This window comes from Penicillium paradoxum (assembly GCF_028828445.1).
Source record: "Penicillium paradoxum strain IBT 22861 chromosome Unknown utg000005l_segment0_segment0, whole genome shotgun sequence".
Taxonomy (NCBI): Eukaryota; Fungi; Ascomycota; class Eurotiomycetes; order Eurotiales; family Aspergillaceae; genus Penicillium; species Penicillium paradoxum.
Genome location: NW_026643183.1, coordinates 3545078 through 3570244, shown reverse-complemented (window position 1 = coordinate 3570244; position 25167 = coordinate 3545078). Strand labels below are relative to the sequence as shown.

The 25167-nt window shown below is 49.3% G+C and overlaps 7 protein-coding genes across 7 annotated transcripts; 5 read left to right on the top strand and 2 right to left on the bottom strand.

The window, feature by feature from the left end:
* Positions 1-357: 357 nt before the first annotated feature.
* btgE (putative cell wall glucanase (Scw11)) lies at positions 358-2241 on the top strand (the record flags this gene model as incomplete). Its single annotated transcript, XM_057177317.1, has 1 exon — positions 358-2241. The coding sequence occupies one exon, from the start codon at positions 358-360 to the stop codon at positions 2239-2241; it is 1884 nt and encodes a 627-aa protein (XP_057031619.1).
* Positions 2242-2904: 663 nt separating this feature from the next.
* On the top strand, positions 2905-3300 carry N7457_006272 (uncharacterized protein; the record flags this gene model as incomplete). Its single annotated transcript, XM_057177316.1, has 1 exon — positions 2905-3300. One exon carries the CDS (start codon positions 2905-2907, stop codon positions 3298-3300), a length of 396 nt encoding a protein of 131 aa, XP_057031618.1.
* Positions 3301-5012: 1712 nt separating this feature from the next.
* Positions 5013-5349, bottom strand: N7457_006271 (uncharacterized protein; the record flags this gene model as incomplete). Its single annotated transcript, XM_057177315.1, has 3 exons — positions 5013-5030; positions 5121-5198; positions 5257-5349. The coding sequence occupies 3 exons, from the start codon at positions 5347-5349 to the stop codon at positions 5013-5015; spliced, it is 189 nt and encodes a 62-aa protein (XP_057031617.1).
* A 2278-nt stretch (positions 5350-7627) lies between these two features.
* Positions 7628-11166, top strand: N7457_006270 (uncharacterized protein; the record flags this gene model as incomplete). Its single annotated transcript, XM_057177314.1, has 5 exons — positions 7628-7703; positions 7750-7888; positions 7940-8221; positions 8268-8830; positions 8903-11166. 5 exons carry the CDS (start codon positions 7628-7630, stop codon positions 11164-11166), a joined length of 3324 nt encoding a protein of 1107 aa, XP_057031616.1.
* A 697-nt stretch (positions 11167-11863) lies between these two features.
* N7457_006269 (uncharacterized protein) lies at positions 11864-19934 on the bottom strand (the record flags this gene model as incomplete). Its single annotated transcript, XM_057177313.1, has 13 exons — positions 11864-12751; positions 12824-13301; positions 13353-13693; positions 13752-13834; positions 13875-14160; positions 14222-15085; positions 15141-15166; positions 15215-15311; positions 15371-17529; positions 17583-18032; positions 18094-18769; positions 18824-19337; positions 19393-19934. 13 exons carry the CDS (start codon positions 19932-19934, stop codon positions 11864-11866), a joined length of 7404 nt encoding a protein of 2467 aa, XP_057031615.1.
* Positions 19935-21210: 1276 nt separating this feature from the next.
* On the top strand, positions 21211-22452 carry N7457_006268 (Male sterility NAD-binding; the record flags this gene model as incomplete). Its single annotated transcript, XM_057177312.1, has 1 exon — positions 21211-22452. The coding sequence occupies one exon, from the start codon at positions 21211-21213 to the stop codon at positions 22450-22452; it is 1242 nt and encodes a 413-aa protein (XP_057031614.1).
* A 1344-nt stretch (positions 22453-23796) lies between these two features.
* On the top strand, positions 23797-25038 carry N7457_006267 (uncharacterized protein; the record flags this gene model as incomplete). Its single annotated transcript, XM_057177311.1, has 1 exon — positions 23797-25038. The coding sequence occupies one exon, from the start codon at positions 23797-23799 to the stop codon at positions 25036-25038; it is 1242 nt and encodes a 413-aa protein (XP_057031613.1).
* Positions 25039-25167: the final 129 nt, after the last annotated feature.

Genomic DNA, 25167 nt, shown 5'->3' with positions numbered 1-25167 from the left:
CAGCCAGCACTCGGAACTACAGTCGACGGCCAATGAGAGGTATGCTGTCCCTGAATACACATCTAGACTCGTCCAGGGGTAATTTTAGGGTAATTAAATGAATGGAAATTCACGATCGGTGGACCTGTATCTATGCAGGTTAGCGTACTGGGGCCTTTTTATGGTGTTTTTCTCCTTTTCGCTCTGCCCCCCCCTAACTCTCCCCGGTAACGATTTCTCCAACAAAAGGCCTTGCGTGCCCCCGAAGACTCTCCTTTTACCTTCACAACCCACGTTCCTTTGATTCTATCACTGACCACCGCTTCACTCGTTCAGCGGGCATTCATTCTTTGGTGTGGTTGATATCATCTATCCATCATGAAGGGAGCTCTTTTCGCCGCCGCCGCCATGGTGGGCTCTGCCATGGCCGACGGTGTTCACCGTCGCCATGAGGCTTTCCACCAGCGTCGCGAGGCCGCTTCCAACTGGGTCTCCGCCCCTGCTGTCCCCGAGGAGACCTGCGGCTGCACCACCAAGGTCATCACCTACTACGGCGACGCTACTCTGGTCCCCTTTGAGACTCCTGCTCCTGCTCCCCCCGCCTCTTCTTCTCTCTCTACCTCTTCTCTCTCTACCTCTTCTCTCTCGACCTCGACCATTGTCGCCATCCCGACTCCCGTCCCCGAGTCCACCACCACTTCGACCAGCACCGTGCACTCCACTAGCACCAGCACTTTGACTGTGACTGTGTCTGCTTCTTCTTCCCCGGCTCCCGCTCCCTCGAGCACTCCTGCCAACACGCCCGCTGTGGAGCTGCCTACCCCCGGTGTCAGCACCTTCTCGACCACCGGTGTCTACACCATCCCGGCCACTACCATTACTGTGACCGATTACACCACTGTCTGCGGTGCCACCTCCACTGATGTCCCTAGCGGCACTCACACCTACGGTGGTGTCACTACCATTGTCGAGACTGCCACCACTGTCACCTGCCCCTACGCCACTGTCAAGCCCTCCGGCAGCACTGTGACCAGCGTCATTGAGACCACCACCTACGTCTGCCCCTCGGCTGGTACCTACACCATCGTCCCCCCTACCACCACCTCTGTGCCCACCAGCACCGTCCTGGTCTACCCCACCCCTCAGACCATCGTCCCTGGTACCTACACTCAGGATGAGTCCGTTGTGACCGTCACCCGCACCGACTACACCTATGTCTGCCCCGCTCCCACTGATGCCCTCGTCTCGACCACCGCTCCTGCTCCTACTGTCCCTGCCATCACCAGTGCTGAGCCCACTCAAGCTCCTGAGCCCACTCAAGCTCCTGAGCCCACTGAAGCTCCTGAGCCCACTCAAGCCCCCGAGCCCACTGAAGCCCCTGAGCCCACTACCAGCGCTGAGTCCACCAAGCCCGCTGCCTCCAGCAGCACCAGCTCCGCCCCCACCAGCTCCGGTACCCACACTCCTGTCGTCCTCGGTGGAGGTCAGTACGGTATGACCTACTCTCCCTACACCGCCGGTGGTGACTGCAAGACCAAGCAGGAGGTTTCCAAGGATCTCACCGATATTCAGGGCAAGGGCTTCAACCTGGTCCGTGTCTATGGCACTGACTGCAGCTCTCTTGAGTTCATTGGCGAGTCCTGCAAGGAGCTCGGTCTCAGGATGATCATTGGTGTCTTCATTGACGGTTCCGGCACTGCTGGCGCCCAGGCACAGGTCGACTCTATCGTCCAATGGGCCGAGTGGAGCATGGTCGAGCTCATCGTTGTCGGTAACGAGGCCGTCCACTCCGGTGCTATGGACGCTCCCGGTCTTGCCGCCTTCGTCCGGTCCTCTGCCTCCACCTTCAAGAGTGCTGGCTACAGCGGCAAGGTCACCACCACTGAGCCCATTGATGTCTGGAAGAACTACGGTGCTTCCGCCCTCTGCAGCGCTGTCGACATCGTCGGTGCTAACATCCACCCCTTCTTCAACCCCGATGTCTCCGCCGAGAAGGCCGGTGACTTCGCCAAGCAGGAGTTCGAGCTCCTCGACAAGGTCTGCGGTGGCAAGGAGGTCGTCAACCTCGAGACTGGTTGGCCCAACGCTGGTAACTCCAACGGTGCTGCCATTCCCGGTAAGGCCGAGCAGGCTACTGCTATCAAGGCCATCGCCGAGGCCGTTGGTTCCAAGTCCATCTTCTTCTCCTACTCCGACGACACCTGGAAGAACCCCGGTGACTTCAACGTCGAGCAGCACTGGGGATGCTCTGAAGTCTTCTAAGCGCCACGCCTGACGGTTTTCTGAAATATTGTTTTTTTTTTTAGTTCTGCAAATGCAATGCAAAACTTGTACAGGAGGACTAGGAGTTTTACCTTTCTCTGGCCTGGTGGTGTCTTCGGACTGCGACTGGGCCCTTTCTTCCCCTTCTTGGTTCCTATTTTAAATTTTTGACTCCTACGTGGTAGATACACCTTTTATTTGACGTTGTCTACTGACCTTGGTTGCACCATTTGATCTCTTTGTCCATGTTCCTAGTCGTGTATATTTGTTCATTTATGCCTTCTTACGAGTTCGATATCGGTAGCTTTGATCTTGTAGTCTGTATACTCCGTATTAGCTGAGCTGTGTATCTCGATTCGCTAACAGCCTTTCACTGTTTCAGTCTATTTGTCGGTGTTCTGCCTTTTGACTCGCTTATAATTCGTTTAGATTGCTATGAGGTCATTGCAACGCCCTGCGCCCGAGTGGTTGAGGCTGTGTGTTTCGGCCCCATGCAGCTCTCCCGCAGAATCCCCGAACTCGTATTAAAACCACTCCAGGCCCCGCAGCAAAGAGTGTCGAAGAAATCAAAAACTACCAATTCCGTCGAAAACAACCAGAACCGAGTTATCCTCCAACTTCGACCCCTCCAAATTCAAACCCAATCCATACCCTATATGCACCATGGGCATCCCACCAGAATACGAGGCTTTCTACAATGATCCCGCGTTCTTCCTTGGAAAACTCTGCGGGAACTCTCTCGACTACCTGATCTACGTCTACATCCCCATCATCATAGCGATGATCCTGATCCTCGGAATCGCATTCCTGACCTTTATCAAACTTTCATCGATCCTCCAATGGGATTTGGGTTTTACTAAGAAGGAGAAGACCAGTGTTGCGATTTCTTCGAGGTCGGCGTCAGGCTTGATCAACACCTCAGAGCTGAAGAAGAGGCTTGAGATTGAGCTCGAACTTCTTGGGGAGATGGTCGCAGCGAGGGAGGAGAGATTGGAGGCTTTGAAGGACGTGAATGATGATGGCTCGTTTTTGGAGGTGGAGAATGTGGACTCGGAGTAGTTCGAGACCATTGCAGATCATGTTACTAATTATTGGAACATGAAATGTACATGTATCCAGAGGTTGATTTTAGATACATGTAGTTGAGGCTATACCTCCCGATTGGGAATGGTATACACATCCGGACCAAGGTTCCTGCAACTTTAAAGGGACTTCACTATGACGAGATGTAGACCTTTCTACTTCTGTAATGTGTTCCTCCCTCCTTTTTCATCTAACGGTTATATGAAAACAAGTTATCTTCTCTGCTATCAAATACCCACGTTACTGTCCTCCACAATGGAAATTGACACACTCCTCAATTGCATCCTTATATTCAGTCTTATCATTCTGGTGCCCGTCGTTATCCTGGCGGTGGCCTTTAGACTCGGATACTACATGTACGAAGTGCTCGACCACCGCAGGGCATATCATCAAGATAAAGAAGTGGAGCTGGAGACGATTATCTGAGAATGTGTGTGATGTTGGTATCCGATTCTCGGGCTGGGTTGAGGTTCAGATGGACTTGGGATTTGATATGAGCTCACCAGAGATAAGATGCAAGTGGGAAGGAATGTTATAGAGTCATCGTGCAGATATAACACTACAAACATTGGTGCGTCTTTGCTTTCTGTTTTAGATGGGATGGGCCATCGTCTGTTTAAGAATGAATCCGGTCTGTGTTTTGTTAGTGCAATGTATACCCGAGAGGAACCAAAGACTCGCAGGACAGTTATACTTCTATCTGTAAGGCGTAACCGTGCAGTCTCCATAGATATTTCTAGCCTCTCTATAATGCTCAAAGGTGGTTAAGCTCTCCAAATCAAAGTTTACTCAACCATGGAAGCCCAACTCCCGCGTCCGATATAGATCACCGGAGCCTCTGTCCTGGCTTCAAGTCTAGTATTCCACCCCTCTACCATCCACATTAACCAGTCCCTTCTACCACCCTACTTTGAACACCCAACAACCTCTCAAAATGAATCTTACTTTCCGTGATATTTACGGCGTCGACGCCGAACAATACCATTTCCTCCTACAGCCACTGATCGCGATAATCATCCTGTCCATGTTACTCCTATTCTTGACCGCTTATGTTAGAATGGCGAGAGTCTTTGTTGCAATCATTACTGGGATTGTCCTCCCTTCCAAACAAACGCAGAGCCGTCGTGGGACAAAGGACAGGGATACATAAGACAAGCTGTTGATTTATATTGTTGAAGCTGACTTGGAGGCTTAAACCTGAGAGATTTGGTCGTGGATGCTCCAACAACATTTCTGGAATCTAAAACATGGAGAGTGTGGCTGGGGACTTATGATGCAATGAATCCCTTGGGGGTTGTTTTGTTCGCTGTCTGCTATCGCTGTCAACTATTGTGGAGTGTGTGCGTTCATGAGACGTTTTACCGGTTCTTGCTTGGCGTGGATAATGCTGATTGTTACTACAACTATATACCGAACCAAATCAATTTGGATAACTTGGGAGAATGATATTTCCACTGTCGTAGATGATAGGAGAGCGAAGCAGGTTCAGATACAAGGAGCTGTAGTAGATAAGAACAAGGCCAGCAAAAGCTCATGTATCGTGCGATTGGCGTAAAGCGTCAGAATTTGTATCATTCCAGAATTATATACCATTAACGAGTGGTTAAATACAATTGATGGCGTTGGGAATGAACCCAGAATGGGATAGCACTGTATTTTGTCACATTGAAACCCAAGAGAAAGGCACCTCAAAGTGTAGTGCAAGTCTATGATTATCATTAGTATATTGACGAAAAATCCACCAAGCTACATTGTCATGCTTGGGACTTCTTCCCTTGGGATTGAAAGATACTTACACCATTGGATGAACAAGTAAGTCCTTGGCAGCAGCATCCCTCGTGACCACAGTTGGCAGCAATACAGGCCATGGTAGTCTGTCAATTGTCTTAGCAAATACCTCGTGATTTCATCCGAAATATCGAGCAGACTCACAGATCCGCATGCCATCGCAGCCTCGGGGAAAGCATTAGGAAGCGCAACGGTAAGAGTCGCAAGGAAGCCAAGGATCATGATAGAAGCGCGCATTTTGGGATGGAGAAACTGGAAAGATGTGGAAATAGAGTATCTGGGACAAACAAAAGAGGTATTAGCGACCGAGTCGAGCATGACAACAAACGAGGCGGGGAGAAAACGCACAGTATGCAAGGGAAAAAAACAAACGGTGTAGAACCAACCTTGGTAGCTGAACCGAAGGCCTAGAAGGGGAAACTGGATGGGTATCTAGATATTGAAATCAGAAAAAGAAACTCAACCGGATATTAGGCTCCATCAATGTCTTATAGCTTCATGGACGTGGGGAATTGCATTAGTACAGACGCGCGAGCCAGGATCTATTCTTGACTCGCTTGTAAGTAGGATAATGGAGGATCTACAGGGCAAGTGTGGGATCGATCGGCACTGATTGGATGATGGCTGGGTGGGCTTGTCAGTATCACACGCGGATGCCCTATAGCGGGCATTTTTGATATTGGCTGGGGTAACCCTGAATGCAAAGATAACATATGAAGTAACGGGTTGAGCTGTCCAGTGTTGATTCATGAATATCTAATTTGAGGGGGTTGGGCGATCCATCTTCGTTGTCGCTCGGCGAGGAACCGGTGTGGTAGAACAGGAACGTCGATTTGGCCACCCACTGACTTCATTGCGGAGTACGAAGTTGTTGCGAGAAGGGAGAAGCCGGATAAAGAAGTTGCTTGTGTCACTTGGGAAGTGTCCAGGGAATGTGAGTATCGCCATCGCAATGTTTCGGAGGATACAAGCATCCGGCCCCCCGTTGTGACTCGAATGCAGGTTAGCGACGCGACTGGCGTTGTCATTCAGGTCTTGGCACAGCAATCGGAAGGGGTTCGCGTGTAGCCGCTGGAGTTTGCGCTCCTGCAGGCTTGGCAGTGGCACACGGAGCTTGCGTGGGCTCCCCAGATGGGAAGGGATATACGGAGTACTGCCTCATCGGTCGTGGAGGCTAAGCGGCTGGGGCTATTGGGCGGATGAGAGGGAGAATGCAAGATATCGTTTCAAAATAATAGGAAATTGAAAGAATAACACACGGTTGATGGTCCAAACAGTTTCAACAACTAACACTTGAGAGTGAACTAACAGATGTGATATCATTCAGGCAGGAAGATGATCTTCAGGCATCAATATCGACTCTGTTCTGAAATAATGAGCTAGGCAATCCCGTACCGAGTCTAATTGACTTTGTAGCTGTCACTCCTAAATGCTTGTTTCAAGTCAGCCACTGCGTAGTATATTGCAGGTCACCACTGGTGCCGTCTGGAAATGTCAACCGCAGAAACTCGCTCCTTCAAGCGATTGTCCGGTGTGTTTCTGATCCTTATCGAAAGCAGGGCCTAAGGGAAGCAGAATATTATCACATCTACGGAGTAGAATTTCACTGGATGATGATCCGTCACTTGAAAGTGCCTGTGAAGAATATCTAGTAGGTTCGGGGGAAATCATCTTTTCGAATATTGGAGTTAGCTTGGGATCATGATACTGGTCTTCTGATTGCATATCTAAACAATTTAATTTGGAAGAAAGGATTACAGGGAGCGATATGCGTACGGTATACCATATACGGCATGAAACGGCCTCGGATCGAGGGATTGCTGTGGGCAATGCAGAAAAGACCGAGGCTAACGACCTCACAACAGAAGCACACCAGATAGTGCCCAAGGTTCATACCCGGACAGACACTCGCTTTTCCAAATCCTCACGAGATCCCACTTGAAGGCCTTAGAGCACCGGACGACTGCTCTTAGACTGTTTCAAATCGCTATAAAGTAGGGATTCGTCAAATTAGTCAATGATGCATAGGCTTCTTATAGCCCATAGGTAGTAGTACCTGGCTAGAACTTCCAGTGGTGAATCGATTGTCTCCATTCACTCCTGCACTCAATTTAGATGACATGTATCCAGATGAAAAAGGTCGAGAGTATGTCTCTTCAAGGCCAAACCAAGTCCAGAGCATTCCTGGGGAGTCGGAAAAAATATATAAGTTCACACTGAAGCGATAGGGACAGAGATCCAGTCCTCTTGCGACCTCACAGATCGACTCTATATAACCGAGGCTCGGAAGTCTAAGCCCAAAGCAGCTGGGTTAGTAGCATCTTCGACACTTTGATTCGTCCTTTGAATGGCTGGTGGGGTCAGCGCGGGGGATTGGCCTCGGGGAACTAGCGCTTACAATGCCAGCTACTTCGTTCCCCATATACCTTCTTGATCAGACAAAGATTCAATACTCTGAATTCCTCTAGCTCAACTCTCCGAACATATTTGACTATTGTGAATATTGACGACAGACATGGAACCGGGAATGTCCCCAGCGGCCTCCGAGCCACTCAGGATCCTTTCGCTTGGTTCGTATATCCATTCCTCGGGTAAGCGCGAACACAGTAGAGACCAGCTAACGATATTTGATTCTAGATGGTGGTGGGATCCGTGGAATTTCAAGTCTCCTCATCTTAGAACGGATCATGGAAACCATCCGCGATATTCATCAGCTCGATCATGTCCCTCTCCCGTGTGAGCATTTCGACTTAATTGGGGGTACAAGCACCGGAGGGTAAATACTCGACATCCTCTTTACCAGCTAAGGATGTTAACGAACTATAAGCATCATTGCCATCATGTTAGGTCGACTGAGAATGAGCGTGGACGAATGCATTCGGGCGTATAAAAAGGTTGCGCGACAGGCCTTCACACCCAAACGAAATGCCATTTTGCCTGCACGGTCAAAGGGGGCATTCTCTGCCCAAGCCCTGGAGGAGGCCATCAAACAGACCGTAAGAGATTTCTGCACGGATAAAGAATGTGTAGCTCGACGGAGCGAGGGACTTCCAAAAGGCTCGTGCCAGCACTCCAATCTGCCATTCCGCGACCAAGCCTGTACAAAAACGTAGGTATGTCTTATTGACTGTGTTGAAAATCACTAAGGGATATAGTGTTGTTTTTGCCATCACAAAATCTAACGTCGACACTGGACCTACACTCTTCAAGACATACGACACATCGATAGCTTTCAACGGCTGCGCTATTTGGGAGGTGGCTCGGGCTACATCGGCTGCGACAACCTTTTTCAAGCCGATAAAAGTTGGCCGGGATGAGATCGAGTTCATTGACGCTGGATTCGGGTACAACAATCCATGTGATAAGCTCATAGCGGAGGCTAAACAGGCATTTCCTGGACGCCAAAGGCTTCGGATTCTAAGCATCGGGACTGGCCTTGGGGATGTGGTTGAAATTAAAGACACGCGGATGTCAATCCTCAATGCATTGAAACAAATGGCTACGTCATCTCGCAAGGTAGCCGCCAGCTTGGACGAACAGTTCGGCGACGATGACCAGTATTTTCGATTCAATGTGGAGCGCGGTCTTGAGGATATCACTTTATCAGATTGGGAGAAGGCCAGCAAGATCTCTGCCCACACAAGCAATTATCTTTCTGAGAAGTCGAGGCTGATTGAGAAATTTGTCAAGAGTTTTACGGCGACAGCAGGTGAGGATAGTGAGCCACATACTAGTTAGTTCAACAGAATTTGCATAAAGAATATTGATCAAATTACTGACTCGACTTCAGACCGGCCCAAGGTCTACTACATGATTCCCTTTCTTGCAAATGCTGAATTCACTGGACGGAACACCATACTGCTTGAGCTCCAACAAAAGTTATTTCTCCAGAAGAGTACCTCTAAAGTGGCACTTTACGGGCTAGGAGGCATTGGCAAGTCGCAGGTTGCCTTGCAATATGCCTATTGGGTAAAGAACCACTTCCAAGGGCATTCGGTCTTTTGGGTCCCTGCATTCAGCGAAGCTAGCTTCCAACAGGCCTGTACAGGCATTGTGAAGGAACTTGCCATTCTCAAGACCTCAAACAGCGAAACCGATATGGAGGCAGTTCACCGATACCTTAGTTCCAAGCAAGCTGGACCCTGGATCTTCATTGTGGACAATGCAGATGATATAGACCTTGTTTTTGGAAATCCCGATACGCCAGGAAAACTGTGCAAGTATTTTCCGGCCAACGAGTCCGGTGTGCTCTTACTCACCACCCGTTTCCGGCGGGTGGCGCAGTCCTTCACGAGAGCTAGAGATGTCATTGAAGTCCCACAGATGCAGATGGAGGAAGCGACTGCATTCTTCGAGAAGATTGTCACAGATGACCTGCTCGAAGACCGAGAAATGACAAAGAGTCTCCTCGAAGAACTGAACTTTTTGCCTTTGGCCATTCAACAGGCTGCCTCGTACATTTCTAGCGCGGATATATCGATTTCGCGTTACCTTGAGCTTATGCAGGGCACTGACAAAGACAAATCAAGTCTTGCGAGCTGGCACTTCCATGATGACACCCGTTACCCCCAACTGCAGAATGCCATTGCAATCACATGGCGTATAACATTTGAAAAGATCAAGAGTTTGGACCCGATAGCTGCTGAAATACTACAATTCATGTCTTGCATTGAGCCTAAGGCAATCCCACGGTCTTTGCTGCCGTTGGGGGAATCGGAAGCGCAAGTAGAATCTGCAATTGGCACACTGTGTGGATACTCATTCGTGACCAAACAAAAGGACAAACATATCCTTGATATCCACGTTCTTGTGCAGCTAGCGACGAGATTATGGGTTCAGAAGGAAGGCAATGAATTGCAGACTATTGAGAGGGCAACTCGGACTGTGGATAGGATTTTCCCGTTCAGTCACGATGGAGACCGAGAAATATGGAGACCATACTTACCACATGCTCTGGAGATTCTTCGAAAGAAGGACGCGCGAGACATGGATGAGAGGTATAACCTCTTTTGGAAAATTGGTCTATGCTTTCTGACCGATGGTCGGCCCAAGAAGGGTGTTGAATTCTTGGAAAAGGCAGCCAGCTGGGGAGAACTTCATCATTCCGGAAATGATCGATGGCAAGAAGTTTGGAATGATCTCGCAGGGGCATATCAAGATGAAGGCCAGACCAAAAAGGGAGTGGAGCTACTCGAGCGTGTAGTCATGGTGCAAGCGAGCAAATTCGACGAAGGAGATCGTCGTCGAGTAATGTCTGAACACGAGCTTGCAGATGCGTACAGGGCAAACGGGCAGACAAAGGAGGAAATACAGCAACTCGAAAAGATTGTAGCAAGAAACGAAGACACACTCAATGAAGGCCACACAAATCGACTGTGGTCTCTGAGTATACTTGCGTCAGCATATGAAAGAGATGGCCAGAAGATGCGGGCAATGAGGCTCCTTGAGTATGTGGTTCAAGTGAGCGAGAGCACACTTGATGAAAAGAACTTTACGCGACTAAAATTCGAGAATGATCTCGCGACTTCGTATGGATCAAACGGACAAATGGAACAGGCGGTGAAGTTACTCGAGCATGTGGTTGAAGTGAGCGCGAGCACGCGTAACGAAGAAAACAGCGCACGGCTGGCGCTTGAAGAAAGCCTCGCAGAATTGTATTACGCGGACAGACAGATTAAGCGGGCCTTGAATATAATGGAGGGCATCGTCGCTACAAGAGCAAGAACACAGGGCGAAAGGCACCAATCCCGACTACAATCTCAACATCTCCTGGCGACGCTGTATGGAGCGGATGGTCAGACCACGCGGGCAGTGAAGTTGCTCCAGCAGATACTTGCAATACAAGAGGAGGAAGAAGGACAGCCCAATAAACTACAGGTGGCCCAGCTTGCACTCGCGGAGGCATATGAAGCAGATGGACAGATTAAGCGGGGAGTAAAGCTGCTTGAGCATGCGCTTGAAAGACAAGCGAGTATTTCCGACGAAAAGCATCCCGCTCGACTACAAATGCAACGTTCACTTGCACGGATGAAGATGGCGTGCGAGGAGATCTAGTTTCCTCTTGAGATTGCCTTGGTCGGACCAACTGTCCAAAAGCAGCAGGGTGATGATGGTGAACTGACGAGCACTAAGGATGGAGAGTCGCCAAGGAGAGAAAGAGATCATCGCAGAGACGCGTGATCGGAAGAAAGAATAATCCTGATGACCTGAGGGGACCCGAGGCACTGTAAAGTCCCGGGAAAGATTCAAAGACGGTCATCCTTTGGCTTCTGCGCACAAATAAAGGTGGAAAGCCCCTCGATGCAGCTGTCAAGTGATCATAAGTACCTTTATCTCTGTTGTCTTTCCTCTCGCAGCGAGAATTAGCGTCAAAGGCGACGGAGGATAGCTGGATGGACATATGCGACGAAGCAATGTGCTGATTTCATTTGTACGATGCGATCATGCAACTAAATGAACGGCATTTTATGATGAATAGAGAGACTCATTTGCCGAGCCAAGATGCTTCAAGCTCTCTCAAGACACCACAGAGCAATTTCATCAGCTTGAGATATTCCTCAGTAGAGGATAAAGTATCGAAGGAAGTGGCCGTGATAGATACACCTCAATAGGTCCAGATTTTGGCAAACAGACCAGTATCTCAGGAGAAGATTAATGACCAGAGCTTTATTCAATGCGCCAACCCTCGATTCTCATTGCCACCAAAGGTATGTATCAGTGCTATATCAAATTACAACTGCCCTGCAGCAGATTAGGTAGCACGTTGGTCATACTTCTCCCTCAGTCCCTTCAAGACCACCTTCACCAAGCCTCCCAGTGTCCCTGCCCGGTTAATTTCAACCGTAGGGATTTCCACGCCCAGCGACCTTCGAAGCCAATTTCTAACCTCGATGGCCATGAGAGAATCCACCGCCATGGCAGCAATCGCTTCGGTATCATCTCCCGAATCCTGTTCCTGCTCCTGCGTCTGTCCTGTGAGATTATGATTGATGAACTTCCCTAGTTCTACAATCAAGGCGATCTCGGTCTCCCTCTTGCTCGTCAGCGAGGGATCTGCCTGGATCTGAGCGAGAAGGATCTTCAACCCATTTGCCTGAGACGATTGATCTCCACCAATGCCCGCATCGGCAGACTCGAGGTTGGGATAAATCGAAAATCGGGCGTCCCGCGACCCAAGGAAAATTGTTTTTGGAAGATCGGCACGGCGTCTGGTGTGCGATAGTCCCATTGAAATGGCCCCTGTAATACTAGAAGACCTGACTGATGATATTTTGATTGCTGCAGCGAGTCCGTCAATCACTTCAGCTTCATGAAGTACGTGAAGCGCGATTGATTGTACTCTCTGAAGGAAGCGAGTGTTCCGACTTGCAGCACCCACGTCTCCAACTACTCCGAGGTGCAAGATAGAAGAAGGCAGGCCTAGTTGCCGTCGATATCGGGTAAATGCTTCCAAAAATGTGGTTGCTGCGGCATAATTTGCTTGACCAGTATTGCCACACACCCCGGCAACGGAGCCAAAAACGACGAAGAAATCCAGTGTGTGTTGTGATGTGACATGATGCAGGTTCCAGGTTCCCGCTACTTTTGGAGCCAGTGCATCCTCCCATTCTTGGTGGCTCATCTGCAGGAATAAACGGTCCTATCGTGATATGTGAGATTAATCGATGGGCCTCATATAGTGGTGTAGGTGAACTCCGATCAATTTCCTCACCTTCAAATCAACTGCCATCTGAAGGACACCAGCCAGGCGCCTAGTACATGCAGAAGCGGCCTCCCTCACGTCCTTGATATTGGTGACATTACCTGCCACGCAAATGACATGACAGCCTTGCGCTTCAAGTTCGGAGATGAATGCTTGATCCTCTTCGGACTTACCAGCCGATCGGGAGAGGAAGATGAGCTCTCGCGCATTCTGCTCGACCATCCAGGTTGAGACAGACCGTCCAATGCCACCGAGCCCACCAATGAGCAGATAGGCAGCGTCAGATCGGAACGATGGATGTGCTTTTACCATTGGGGATGGCAACTTGTCCACGGTGGGCGGCATATGAACTAATATCTTGCCTAGGTGGGTGCCAGCTTGCATATATCGGAACGCGCTGACAACGTCGACCGCGTCAAATGTTTTGACAGGTGTGATAGGTGCAATTTTGCCTTGACGACACCAGTCTGAAAATATTGCCAAGGTGCTGTAATGTGTTAGTTACCCCGTGTAACTGAGAGTTTCAATTGCAACACACCTCGTAAGGATCTCTGGAGTCTCCTTGCAAACCTGTGCGAGGTCAACACCGAAAAATGCTCGATTATCCTCGAACATGCTCATATTCAGCATGCCATGACTGATGAAGTCACGTTTCCCCAATTCAACCATCCGTCCGAACTTTGCAACGCATTCCCAAGAAGCGTGTAATAGGTTCCCTGACAGTGAATTAAGCACTATATCAACCCCCCTTCCAGCTGTCGCACGCATGAGATCTGGTTGGAAGGAGGTGTTGCGAGAGTGGAAGATATGTTCCCGCGGTAAGCCAAAATTCTCGATCAAATACGCCACCTTTTTATCGTTGCCGACAGTAGCATAAATCTAGATTGACATATCATTAGCCAAAACGTCCCTGGCAGCAATGGAAGTTGGGTGTTACCTCGGCACCAACAGCCCGGCATACTTGAAGAGCGGCTAGTCCAACACCTCCACAAGCGGAGTGGATGAGAACAGACTGCAATCCTATTAGTCACTATCTTCAGCTGAGAAAGTGAATATTAACTTGCCTGGCCCTTCTTCAAAGCACCGATTTCAATCAGGGAATAGAGCACAGTGACATAGGCTGTCAGCATCGTGGCAGCGTCTGCCATCGACAACCCCTCTGGTAGCTTGATACACGCTTCTCGAGGCACCACGACGTTCGAGGCCAGTACCCCAGAATGCATCAGCACAACACGGTCTCCGATTGTGATGTCCGTCACGTCATGTCCAACTTGAAGCACGATACCAGTGCCCTCAAGACCAAGATCTTCTTTATTTCCAAAGAAGCCCATTGCGACCATCATGTCCTGGAATCCCTTAGCTGGGCTTTCGAAATAAAACTGGAAAGAAGAACGGAAGAACACCAACTTTAAAATTTAGCCCTATGTAGTCCATCTCAACTTCAACCTGTCCAGCACTCAGATCATAGCACGGATCTTTCTCAGCCCAATATAGTGTATCCAGAAGGCCGTATGATGTGAGAGTTAGCTTTCGAGATGCTTCAGGTCGAGATGGACTTGCGAGTTGCTCGATAAGTGGTGTCCAATGATACCGACCGACCTTTATCTCTCCATCGTGAAGTGCGAATTCGTACTCTGGGTCAGGAAGGGAGTTCGCTCTGGATCTTTGTATCTTCTCGTAGACCTGTATTACTGCCTTTGCACTCGCCGCGTCCCATGCAGGAAGCTCAAGGACTGAGATATCAAGTAGCAGTTCTGCTCGTAGGGTACGTGCGAGTCCATGAATGAAAGCAAACGAAGGATCCAAGCAGGTATGGGAAGTTGACTGCGTGATCCAGAGAATCCGGCATTCTTGTGCTTGCTCTATGTAGCGTTGAAATACCTCGTAGTCGTCCTTGGATAGAGCACCTATTGGAGGTTGTTCAAGATCTACCAATGAGAGGACGAATTTGCCCTGAGGTGGCGCTTGGTGTAAGGTAGTCCAGTTAGTGATGTAGCCTTGACTGCGGAACAAGGACTCAACATCACTCGCCCACTGGCATGGGGTAGGACCCCGAGTGAGTAACCAGATATCAGTAGGAATGGAGATCTGGTCTACCGGTCGCGACAACATGGTCGCGGATACATGGTACGGAGGTTTGTTATCATAAGCCGACACATCCGTGCCAGTGAACCCTGCAGCTCGCAGCTCGCGATCCCATCTCTCTGGTGAGATGTACGGTTTCTCTGCTCGATCACTATCCTCGCCAAGCCACCAGCCGCTGAATACGCCCTGTAAAATATATAAGAAAAATAGATACCGGGGGGTGAAAGGGACTGGTAATTACCATCGTGAAATCTGCAGCCAAGATTTCTATAGCCCAGTCAGTCTAATGATCCAATTCTGAGGTTTGAAACATACCTGGGCTAATCTCATGGAGTAAGAAACGCCCGGTGGGCTTGAGTAGACGATGCACATGACATAGTGTTACTTGTAAACGGGGAGTGGTGTGGAGAACCTGTTGGAAAAAGACATGTCAAACAATGTCGTGCGCAGATAATATAGCAAAAAACTCACATTTGACGCGATGATCAAGTCAAAGCTCTGAGCTTCAAACCCTTGCTCGAGTGGATCTAGAGTTATATCAAGGACTTTGTATTCCATGCATTGCTCATTGGAAAATTCCTCCATTGCCGCGGTCATGAAACCCGAAGAGATATCAGTGAAAACATATTGGTGATACATACGTGCCCCACTGGCGGATTTGAGAAGCTTTAGGGCCATGGCTGTTGCAGAGCCAGTACCTGCACCGATCTCAAGTATTCGTAGGCTTGGGTTAGCATGGCATAGTAACGGTAGAAACGGCCTCCAATCAGCATATTGTGTGTGTGCCGCATGGAATCGATACAAAAGATTGTCCTTCATAAGGACTTCGAGCGAATTGCTTTCTCCGGATAGGAATGCGGTGCAGTTTTCGAAGACAACCTGCATGCAGTCCGCGATTGGAGCGTCGAAGGTGAACTTCGTTTCGCTTAGAACCTTCCCTATAAGGTCCTGTCTCTCCTGGGAGCTCATAAATGCCCATTTTGACGACTCAGGATATATAGACTGTTGTCCACTTGTTTTCATACTGTGAGCAGCCTGCAATACAAAGTTCTTCCATTTTGCAATGTGTGCTGATGATGAGTCGATGTGTCGAATTTTGTCAGCTGTCTCCAGAATATAAAGCGCACTCAGTTGGCCCACGGCTTTGATATTCATGGCTTGTGAAGTGAAGTCTTGTGGCGTTGATAGGAGGGCTGCCAAGGGCAAAAGCTCAATGTCCGGTATCCATTCAAGATGGCTCAACGAGGACGCAGTCCCAGCACCGGAATCTATGTGGTCATTTTCTAAGGCGAAAAGATAGGTTCCTTGAAGAGATAGAACGACGCGATCGTCGATCATGGCGATGGCTTCTCCCATCTGCCCATCGCGTGCACCGCTAGTGGTTCGGGCGCTCGCTAGCATAGGTGAGCCTCCTGATCCGACGAACAAGGAATCTATCACTGCCGGAACATAAATAGTTGTGAGATGGCGCAATAAGCCCTGAGAGCAAGCAACGCCCATAAGTTGAAGACATTGATCTATTGCAGTTGGATGTAAGGAGTACCTGCTCCCAGGGAGCCCGCGATTACCCAAAACAGTCGCGGTAGCTCTCGGCCCAGTGGGATCTGCTGTAACCCGCTCCAGCCCCTGGAACTGAGTACCATACTCTATCCCGCTCCTATGGAGCACACGGTATAGCCCTTCAGATGGCACATTCCGCTCATAGGAGGAGATTGGGACGGCCTCTGGGGGATGGTCAATCCCGGGTCTTACTTGACCCTGACAGTGGATCGTCCATCGTTCTCCGTCATGAACCATGATTTTGAAACCATACCAACCGGATGAAACCCTGTCCGCGACTTCTATTGGACTGAGGCTGGTAACTATCTCGATCTGATCGCCCTCGTGAAACAGGAGTGGCGTCAAAAACGTCGTGTGCCGCACGGAATAACTATCGTTGTCTGGGTATAACTGTTGAACCGCCTCGCCCGCCATTGCGACAAATGCGGCACCGGGGAATGTGACGGTTCCTTGAATTACATGATCCAATAGCCATGGTACGTTGTCCAATGTCACTAAGTTGCGCCAATAAGGTTGATGGTCGGTTGTGTCAACCACTCGAGAACCGAGGATTTCATGATGCGGAAATTTGCGTTGCCTCCATTCCCGGCTCAATCGACTCTCGCTCCAGTACGCTCGGTCATGTTGCCAAGGATAAGGAGGAAGATCTGTCAACGTCTTGGCTGGCTCCGTTATGCTTGGCCAGTCGAGAGCTACGCCGCAGGCATAGGTTTGTCCGACTGTTCTTAGAAGCTGGCTCTGAACATCCTCGTCGTATCTGAACAATGTGGGGATATAGACTGGCGATCTCCCGGCCAAAGTCCGGAAGATTTGTCGCAGAGGGGCACCGAGAGCTGAGTGTGGCCCGATCTCTAGGAAAACGGGAGTTCCATTCGCAGGGACACTTTGAATGGCCTCTGTAAACAGAACTGGGGATTCCAGATTTTGTCGCCAGTACGATGCATCCAGTTGGCGAGGGTCGGTAATTGTCTGACCGGTGACGCTAGAGAGGAACGGGAGCATATCTTGATGATGTTCAATATGACTAGAGATACATTTCTCATACTCGGATCCAATATCTTTCATGTGGTCTTATCACTGTAAGCCTAAGCGTACCAGAACAGGATGGGAAAGGCCAGCTTACCCGAGTGATAGGCTATTTTGACTGGAAGGCGTCGACAGAGTGTATCTGAACTCGCTGTTTTAATGTTTTTGACTGCACAGTCAATCGAGTCCTTGTTCCCTGACAGGGTGACACTATGTGGACTGTTGTGGCAAGCAATAACCACTCCAGGGGCCAGGTACGGCGTCGCTTCATCCGGAGTGAGGCCGACCGCCACCATAGCACCTAAACCCTCTAGTGGCTTTGCGACCTTCCCTCGATAATATGCTAAAATGATGGCAGTTTTCATTGAGATGGCCCGGGCGGCATATGCGGCGACGATTTCTCCGCTGGAATGCCCGACAACTGTGGATGGCTCAATACCCCAGCCCCTGAGGATAGTGGCCACACCAATCTGAAGCGCGACACACAGCGGCTGAGAAAATTCGGCTTCATGTATCCGAGAGACTGAAGTCTCCTGGCTCAATTCATCTAGCACATACGTTAGTCAAGGTGGTCCCACAATTCCAGGGGTAGGAGTCATTGCTCTGACCATGCAATAGCCAATTTGGGCTGTCGGGTAGTTGCTGCAGAGTTTCGTCCATTTCTTTAATATCCTGTTTAAATTGTGGGAAGCATCGCAGAAGCCATTGGCCCATCCCGGGCCATTGGGCTCCCTGGCCCGTAAACACAAAAATGATGTTCGGGGCCGTGACGTTGAAGCTTGAGAATGCTGCATCATCTGAAACGGAGCTATTTGGTTGCAGAACCGCGAAAGCTCGGTGGGTAAAATGCGATCTTCGCACAGCAAGAGTATGTGCAAGGTCATGTAGGCGGTCTGGATGAGTCTTAGCATAGTTGGTGATCTGGCCTATACGTTTGCGAAGGGCATCTGCAGTATGTGCAGACACAACCAAAAGCTGGGGATTGGAGGTGCTTGATGATCTTATATGGTATGTTGAACTAATTTTTGGTGCGGACTCTAGAATGGCATGGGCGTTGGATCCGCCAATACCGAACGAGTTGACACTGATCCTTTCGGGCCTGTTGATAGGCCATGGAGTCGGCTCTATGGGAACATGCAGGTTCCCTTCTGTGAATGGAATACTGGGGTTGGGGGTCTTGAAGTGGATGTTGGGTGGGATGGTCTTGTGTTCAAGTGCCAAGATGGATTTGATGATGCTGGTGATCCCTGAGGCCCCCTCCGAGTGACCAACATTTGGTTTGACCTATGAATGTGAGTACGAGCTTGATCAAAGCACTATAAGTGGTGATAAACTGACCGCAGTGATGTATGTCTCTTCTTTCTGTGTCATCTTTGCAACAACTGTTGCTTCAATCACATCTCCGACGGCTGTCCCAGTCCCATGACACTCAAAAACAGGTGTGTCGTGGATAGCGTCAATCCCCGCAAATTGATATGCTTGTCGAATCAGCCTTTCTTGAGATGTAGGACATGGCTGAGAAAAGTTTGGCGTCTTGCCGTCATGATTTGTGACTGTCGAGCGGATGACAGCGCGGACAGGGTCATTATCTCGAAGAGCATCTCCCAACGGTTTGAGATATAGGCAGTTGATCCCTTCGCCCCGACCATAACCATCTGCCTCGGCATCAAAGGTATGAGAGATACCACTCGGTGACAGGACCATGTTTTTTGTCATGGCATCTGTCATGGTTGGGCTCCATATAAGGCTTGTTCCGCCCACCAGGGCTGTCGAGCACTCTCCAGATCGAAGTGCTTGACAGGCCTCGTGCAGGCACACCAGAGACGAAGAGCAAGCTGTTTGAAGGGTCATACTAAAAAAAGGTCAGGGTTTCTTCTTTCAACATAAAAAGAGCGATCCGCACTCACCTCGGGCCCATGAGATCAAACCGATACGACACTTGGTTTGCTAGAGCAAACCCACCGGTGCCAATGGGATAAACCTGGTTAAGATGCTGCGGGTCTTTATGCGACATCTCCAGCCAATCCTCTCCAAAGACACCAACGAAGCAACCAATCTTTTTACCGCGCCACTTCGTTTCCCCGGAGTTCTCAAGACATTCCCAGACCACTTCTAGCAAGAGTCGCTGCTGGGGGTCTAGGCGTGCCGCCTCGTGGGGAGGAGTGGCGAAGAAAGCAGTATCAAAATAAGCTGGGTCCTCTTGCAGAAAGAAGCCTTTCCTCGCTTCGCCCAAATTTCCGCAATCAGAGCTACTCGATGCCTCTCTAGTGCAGCGCGAGGGAGGCGCCTCGCAAAAACCATCTCGCTTGTTCACGAGCATTTCCCAAAACTCATCACCACATCGAACACCGCCTGGTAGCCGCATTGCCATACCAATGACAGCAATGGGCTCCGCTGACTCCTCGCCGCTCCTGCATGATGGTTGTCCTTGGCCAGTTGTCGAGTTCATTTTTGGTCGAATGATGGAAAACTGGCACAAGATCAAGATGGCTGCAGAGTGGGTCAATCTACCATGGAGCTAGTGCTTGAGCTTTGATATTACAAGATTGGATTTGATCGGGAGCTATCAAATTGACGAGCAAATTGGTGATTTTGATCAAAGCTACACATAATATGTACCTCCAAACACCGGTTCTCCGACCTGCAGGGGCCCCATTCCCTCCGCGATCTGCCGCTATCGGATGAATGGGATGTACCCAAAGACCCCTCGTAGTATTGCTAAATATCGTAAAGAGAGATAACGACGAACTATCTCCAGCGTGCCGAGGGAAAGCCATTGGCCTGTCAAGATTGTTCAACACTACTCCAACCCAGGCCCGCATGTGTGTAACTGCAACACAACTAGTCGTTGAGCTAGAATGAATCTATTCATTGCCAAATAGAAAGAGTTTATTTGCTGTCATATACGAAATGAGCGGGACATGTTCATACGAGCTCTAATGGAACTGATATTCTTATTGTAAGATATTTCCTTGCAATGCAAGGGAGAATCCAAAGCCCAGCACAGATGTCTTCAACGGATCCCTCGAATGCCTTCTATTCCGATTTTCAGACAAGATAATATAGGAATCAAGTATAAAAGCCAAGACAGCTCGGCTCAAAACGATCCACAACCCTCCGGGTGTCCAACCCAATCTACTACCCGTGGACCATTTAGGTGTCCAAAGTAACCCACCCCTGCTCACACACTGAGTCTCGATGCGGTATATAAAAAGTACATTTGGCTGTAGAATGCTCTGGGCCATAGTGCACTGCGACCCAAAACCTCTCCCAAGATAGCCTTTAAGCCGATTGAGCCGTTGCAACCCGATACTCGTAGTCCGAGCGGAGCCATGGTGCTATGAGCGATGCCTCTGCACTTAACGATGCAGCCGTATGGAGGAAATCACATCTTCTTCAGCGCATAGACCGGTCGAATTTCCATCTCCGTTTGCACATATCCATATAAGGATGTCGGCTTCTTCGCGCTTAATAGTACCTGAGAAATCAAGAGCAAAAGCGAGAATAACCAGAAACCATTAGACCTGATTTAAGATCAGTAATACAGAGGGCCATACTCGGTAAACATTGCTTAATAGTTTTATTATTCAGCTCTGCATTAATAACGACTGATTTACACCTGGCCTCATTCAACCCTCCTTGCCGATATTCGTCGATACTACTCTTTCTACGTTACAAGAATTATTACAAATTTCGATTAAGAAGAGACACACGGCCCTTCCATGATGGCAGACAGCGAATGGTATAGAGGACAAATTGTGTTCCTTACAGGAGCAACCGGCAATCTCGGCGGCTGCTTGTTATACAAGCTAGCTATCCAGCTTCCAACGGCAAAAATATTCGTGCTAGCGCGAGGGTCCGTCCAAAGGGCAATTGAAGCATGGGAACAGTCAATGCCAGAGCAAGTGGAAGAAATTATCGCAACTTGCAAGATACAGTTTGTCCTTGGTGATATGACCCAGCCTAACCTCGGTTTATCATGTGCCAACCTATCACGCCTTCAGAATGAGGTCACCGCGGTGATCAATGCTGCTGGAGACATCGCTTTGTCCCGAAATCTCGCAGAAACAATACCAATCAATTGCACTGCCCACTTAACGTTAACTGCTCTACTGGATACCTTCCTTAAGTTGGAGCGCTTCCTCCATGTATCAACAACATTTGTCACCAGCTTCCTCCCGGACGGGGTGGTCAAAGAGCAAGTCTATGCGTTATACGAAGATCCAGTCCAGGAACTAGGGAAGATTCTTGTTACAGGAGAGTCTTCTTATACCAGACAATTCGCAGCCCCCTATGCATTGGCTAAGCACCTGGCGGAATGTTTGCTTGTGGGTGGAGACCATAAATTTCCCATTCTGATAGTGCGCCCGTGTCTCATCTCCCCTGCTATTGAGGAACCTTTCCCGTTATACGGCAGTGATGGTGCAATACCGGTACACTCGTTTTTCCAGATTCTCATGGGCGACTCGGAGTATGGACCCCTCAAGCTCGAGCCGAAACTACCCTCAAATGTTGCCTGCAATGAGATCCCCGTTGATCTTGTAGCGCGTACTTGTCTAGCCCATCTCGCCGAAGGAACCACTGGTATAGTCCATGCCAGTGCCGAACTATATGTTCACTGGACAATTGGGGAACTTCTGGAACGCATGCGCCGCGACGCGCCCGAAGGAGCAGCTGAGCAAGTAAGAAAGGCCGGTATCGACCATGGAGAAGTCACGGCGCCGGAATTCTTCAGCATGATCCAGCAATTTGCACGCGATTGGCAGATTGAATGCACGAGATCTGCACACCTGAAACAAGTTTCGGGTCCTTTGGGACTTGATATTGGCGGTCATGATCCAGAGGGCTTTTTCAAACAACGCATCGAGCGGTTGGCTAAATCTCTGCTGGGAAAGCTGGAAAGTGCCAATCTGACAGCCAACAAGATGTATCCCAACCTGTCTTCCAATTTTTTGCACCGAGCTTAATGGTGATTGTGGCTTAGCTATTTGGATGATTGTGCAGATTGTGTTAGAATTACCTCTTCTACGTGCTATACTTTGAATTACCAAAGAAATAAATCCTATTTGAACATATTCAGGCTGTCTATGAGGTTAAAACACGCAGCCCTTATACAGTCGATCAGGTACCCAGGCTTATAGCAATAGAATCCCTATACGGAGTACTCCGTAAATACCGTCAGCATGCATGTAGCCGGTGTGAGGCCTCTTTTCCAACCATGTACTGAAGTGTATCAAAAAAGGGAGCCTTAGAGTCAGTTGGCGGATCCACTCAACGGATTGCCTTACTAAATTCTAGTTGGACATGTGAGGGATCTCATCGCTGTCCTTCTAAGAGACTCAACAACGTATGTAGGTATTCCGTAAGGAGTGATGTATTGTCCACAGCTGCGCCACACGCAAACATTTTCAGCTCCTGTGATCCACAAAGACGCCGAGAAAGAGGAAATAATGGCCAACTGCAGAGCCATGATTTGTGAAGAGCAGAAAAGAGAACTAGTGGGGTGGGCTGAGCATACGAGTCGAAAGAACAGACGATAGGGAGGATTAGCCGATGCAAGCCCATCCCAATGTAGACTAGCCCCTCGGAATGGCCGTAGTGCATGTAGCTGGCAAAAATCTGGCGAATAACCACTCTCATACAAGGGCTTCAACCTGTTGCCGAGTCGGTAGCGGGCACACCGACATAGGGCATTTCACGTCGAGTACTCCGTACTCCCTACGGAGTACCCCGAAAAGGCGAGGGTGGAGCTGAGGTCAAGATCCAAAATAACAAACGGAGCTGATGGCCTTACAGTAGTCCGTCAGTATGATGGGTAAAGACTCGATGGATGTGAGAGAGAAGATAAATATCTTGCGACCACCTCTTCTGGGTCCTGATTTGTTTCTAGTTAACCCAGCTGCGATAATCAATTTGAACCAATGATCTCAAAAGGACTGCCATCATCCTTTCAGCCGACACTATTGCAAGTCTATCTTGCATGGGTAGACGGCTGGCTTTTCGTGTCAAACGGCCACGACCCAGTTCCAAAGGAACTCATCTGCTTGGATGAATTGGCATCTCTCTTTCACGATGATAACCTGTGTCAATTGATGGATCATGGGCGTCTGATGCAAGCCATCCACTCACTTAATCGGCACTTTGAGAATGGAAGGATCAACTTCGGGGGACGAAATCCCCCTTTGGGTCAAGAGACGAATCTTCTTTCCGAACAATATAATCCGCAAGTTGAATGCAAATGCGAGGATGGCAGATCTGCTATGGAGGAACAGACAGAAACGTGTGATGCCCTTCAAAAGATGAGAACAATTATGGAGACAGTCATGGGTCAAAAGGATCAATGGCACAACACCGGCCTATTCACACCAGCAAAACTCAGACTCGCGGTCGAGGAGTTGATACACTCAAACGAAGACATCCAAGACACTCCAGAGACATGTCAGGGACTAGGAATCTTCTCAACCATCCCAAAAATTCAAGCACCAGACCGGCGCCCAAATCCATCTGTCGACAGCAACCCCCGAATCAGTAATCAACTCTTCCCAAGCGCTGAACAACTCAAGATCTGCACAGACGCAAAGTACTTTGGCGTAATAGCCTGCGGCGGAAGTCTCTGTGACGAGGGTCTCGCACGCGCCGTAGCAGACTCCTGCAACGACATCTTAATCGGCGACTACTGCGAAGCCGCAGATGCACAAGGCCTCAGGCTGCTCCAGCAGGTCGGCGCCGCAGCCATGTCATTCTTGAAACTTTGCAATATGGCCGGTCGGGTCACCGACTGGCAGTTTGATAACTTGGCTGCATACATCATCCAGTGCCGGGTTCTCGGATATTATCGTGACCATGCCCGATCTCGGCTGCCGGATGGGATCTATGGTAGTCGCATGACTGGACTTACGGTACATCGGCACATTGACGTTGCTGCATTTCATGGAGTCATGACTGCTTCGCTTGGTACTGATCAGGAGTTGACTGAGGAAGGGTTTTCGCGAATTGTCGAAGCGACGGTTTATATCAATGATTTTGTTGATTTCCGCGGCGACACCATGCGCAAGCAGCGGGAGAATGTTATACTCCGTGGTATCCGAGGGAATCTTTGCACATATCTCGATGAGATGATTGGGAGATGTCTGGATTCAGTGGCTGGTGTGATTGAGTCGGGTGAATTAGGAGCACTGGTTGCCATGGGTTATTGCAATTGGGCTATCATGTCGGCTCATCACAAAGTGTATGAGTTGCTCAAGGGGATTCGACCCATTGAAAATTACCCGGCTTGCGAATATGTGTCAGTTTCAAATACCAAACGGTATGAACGGTTGATTGAGGCGTTGGAGCCCTATGGTACTCTTGGCAATGATGGGCCGACAGTGGGGAAGAAGAGGATTGAGATGGATAAGTGGTATAGCCTCTGCCAGGGAGCACCAGAGAAACACATCCCGTGGCTTGCCGACGCTACTCGAAGTTTGTTAGAGCCGACGACACTAAGGCGGATTGTGGATGTGGTTCATTTTGAGTGGAGAGGCGATGTGGGCGCTATTGATTATTGCCCCTGAAAGACTATACCCGAAATCGAATCCTTTGGTCAGCTTTTGATGAGACACGGGGCTCAATGAGTATGTAGGAATGATTACAATCAAGTTATATGATCAAATTGAGATACATAAGAAATGGTTCCCACGAAA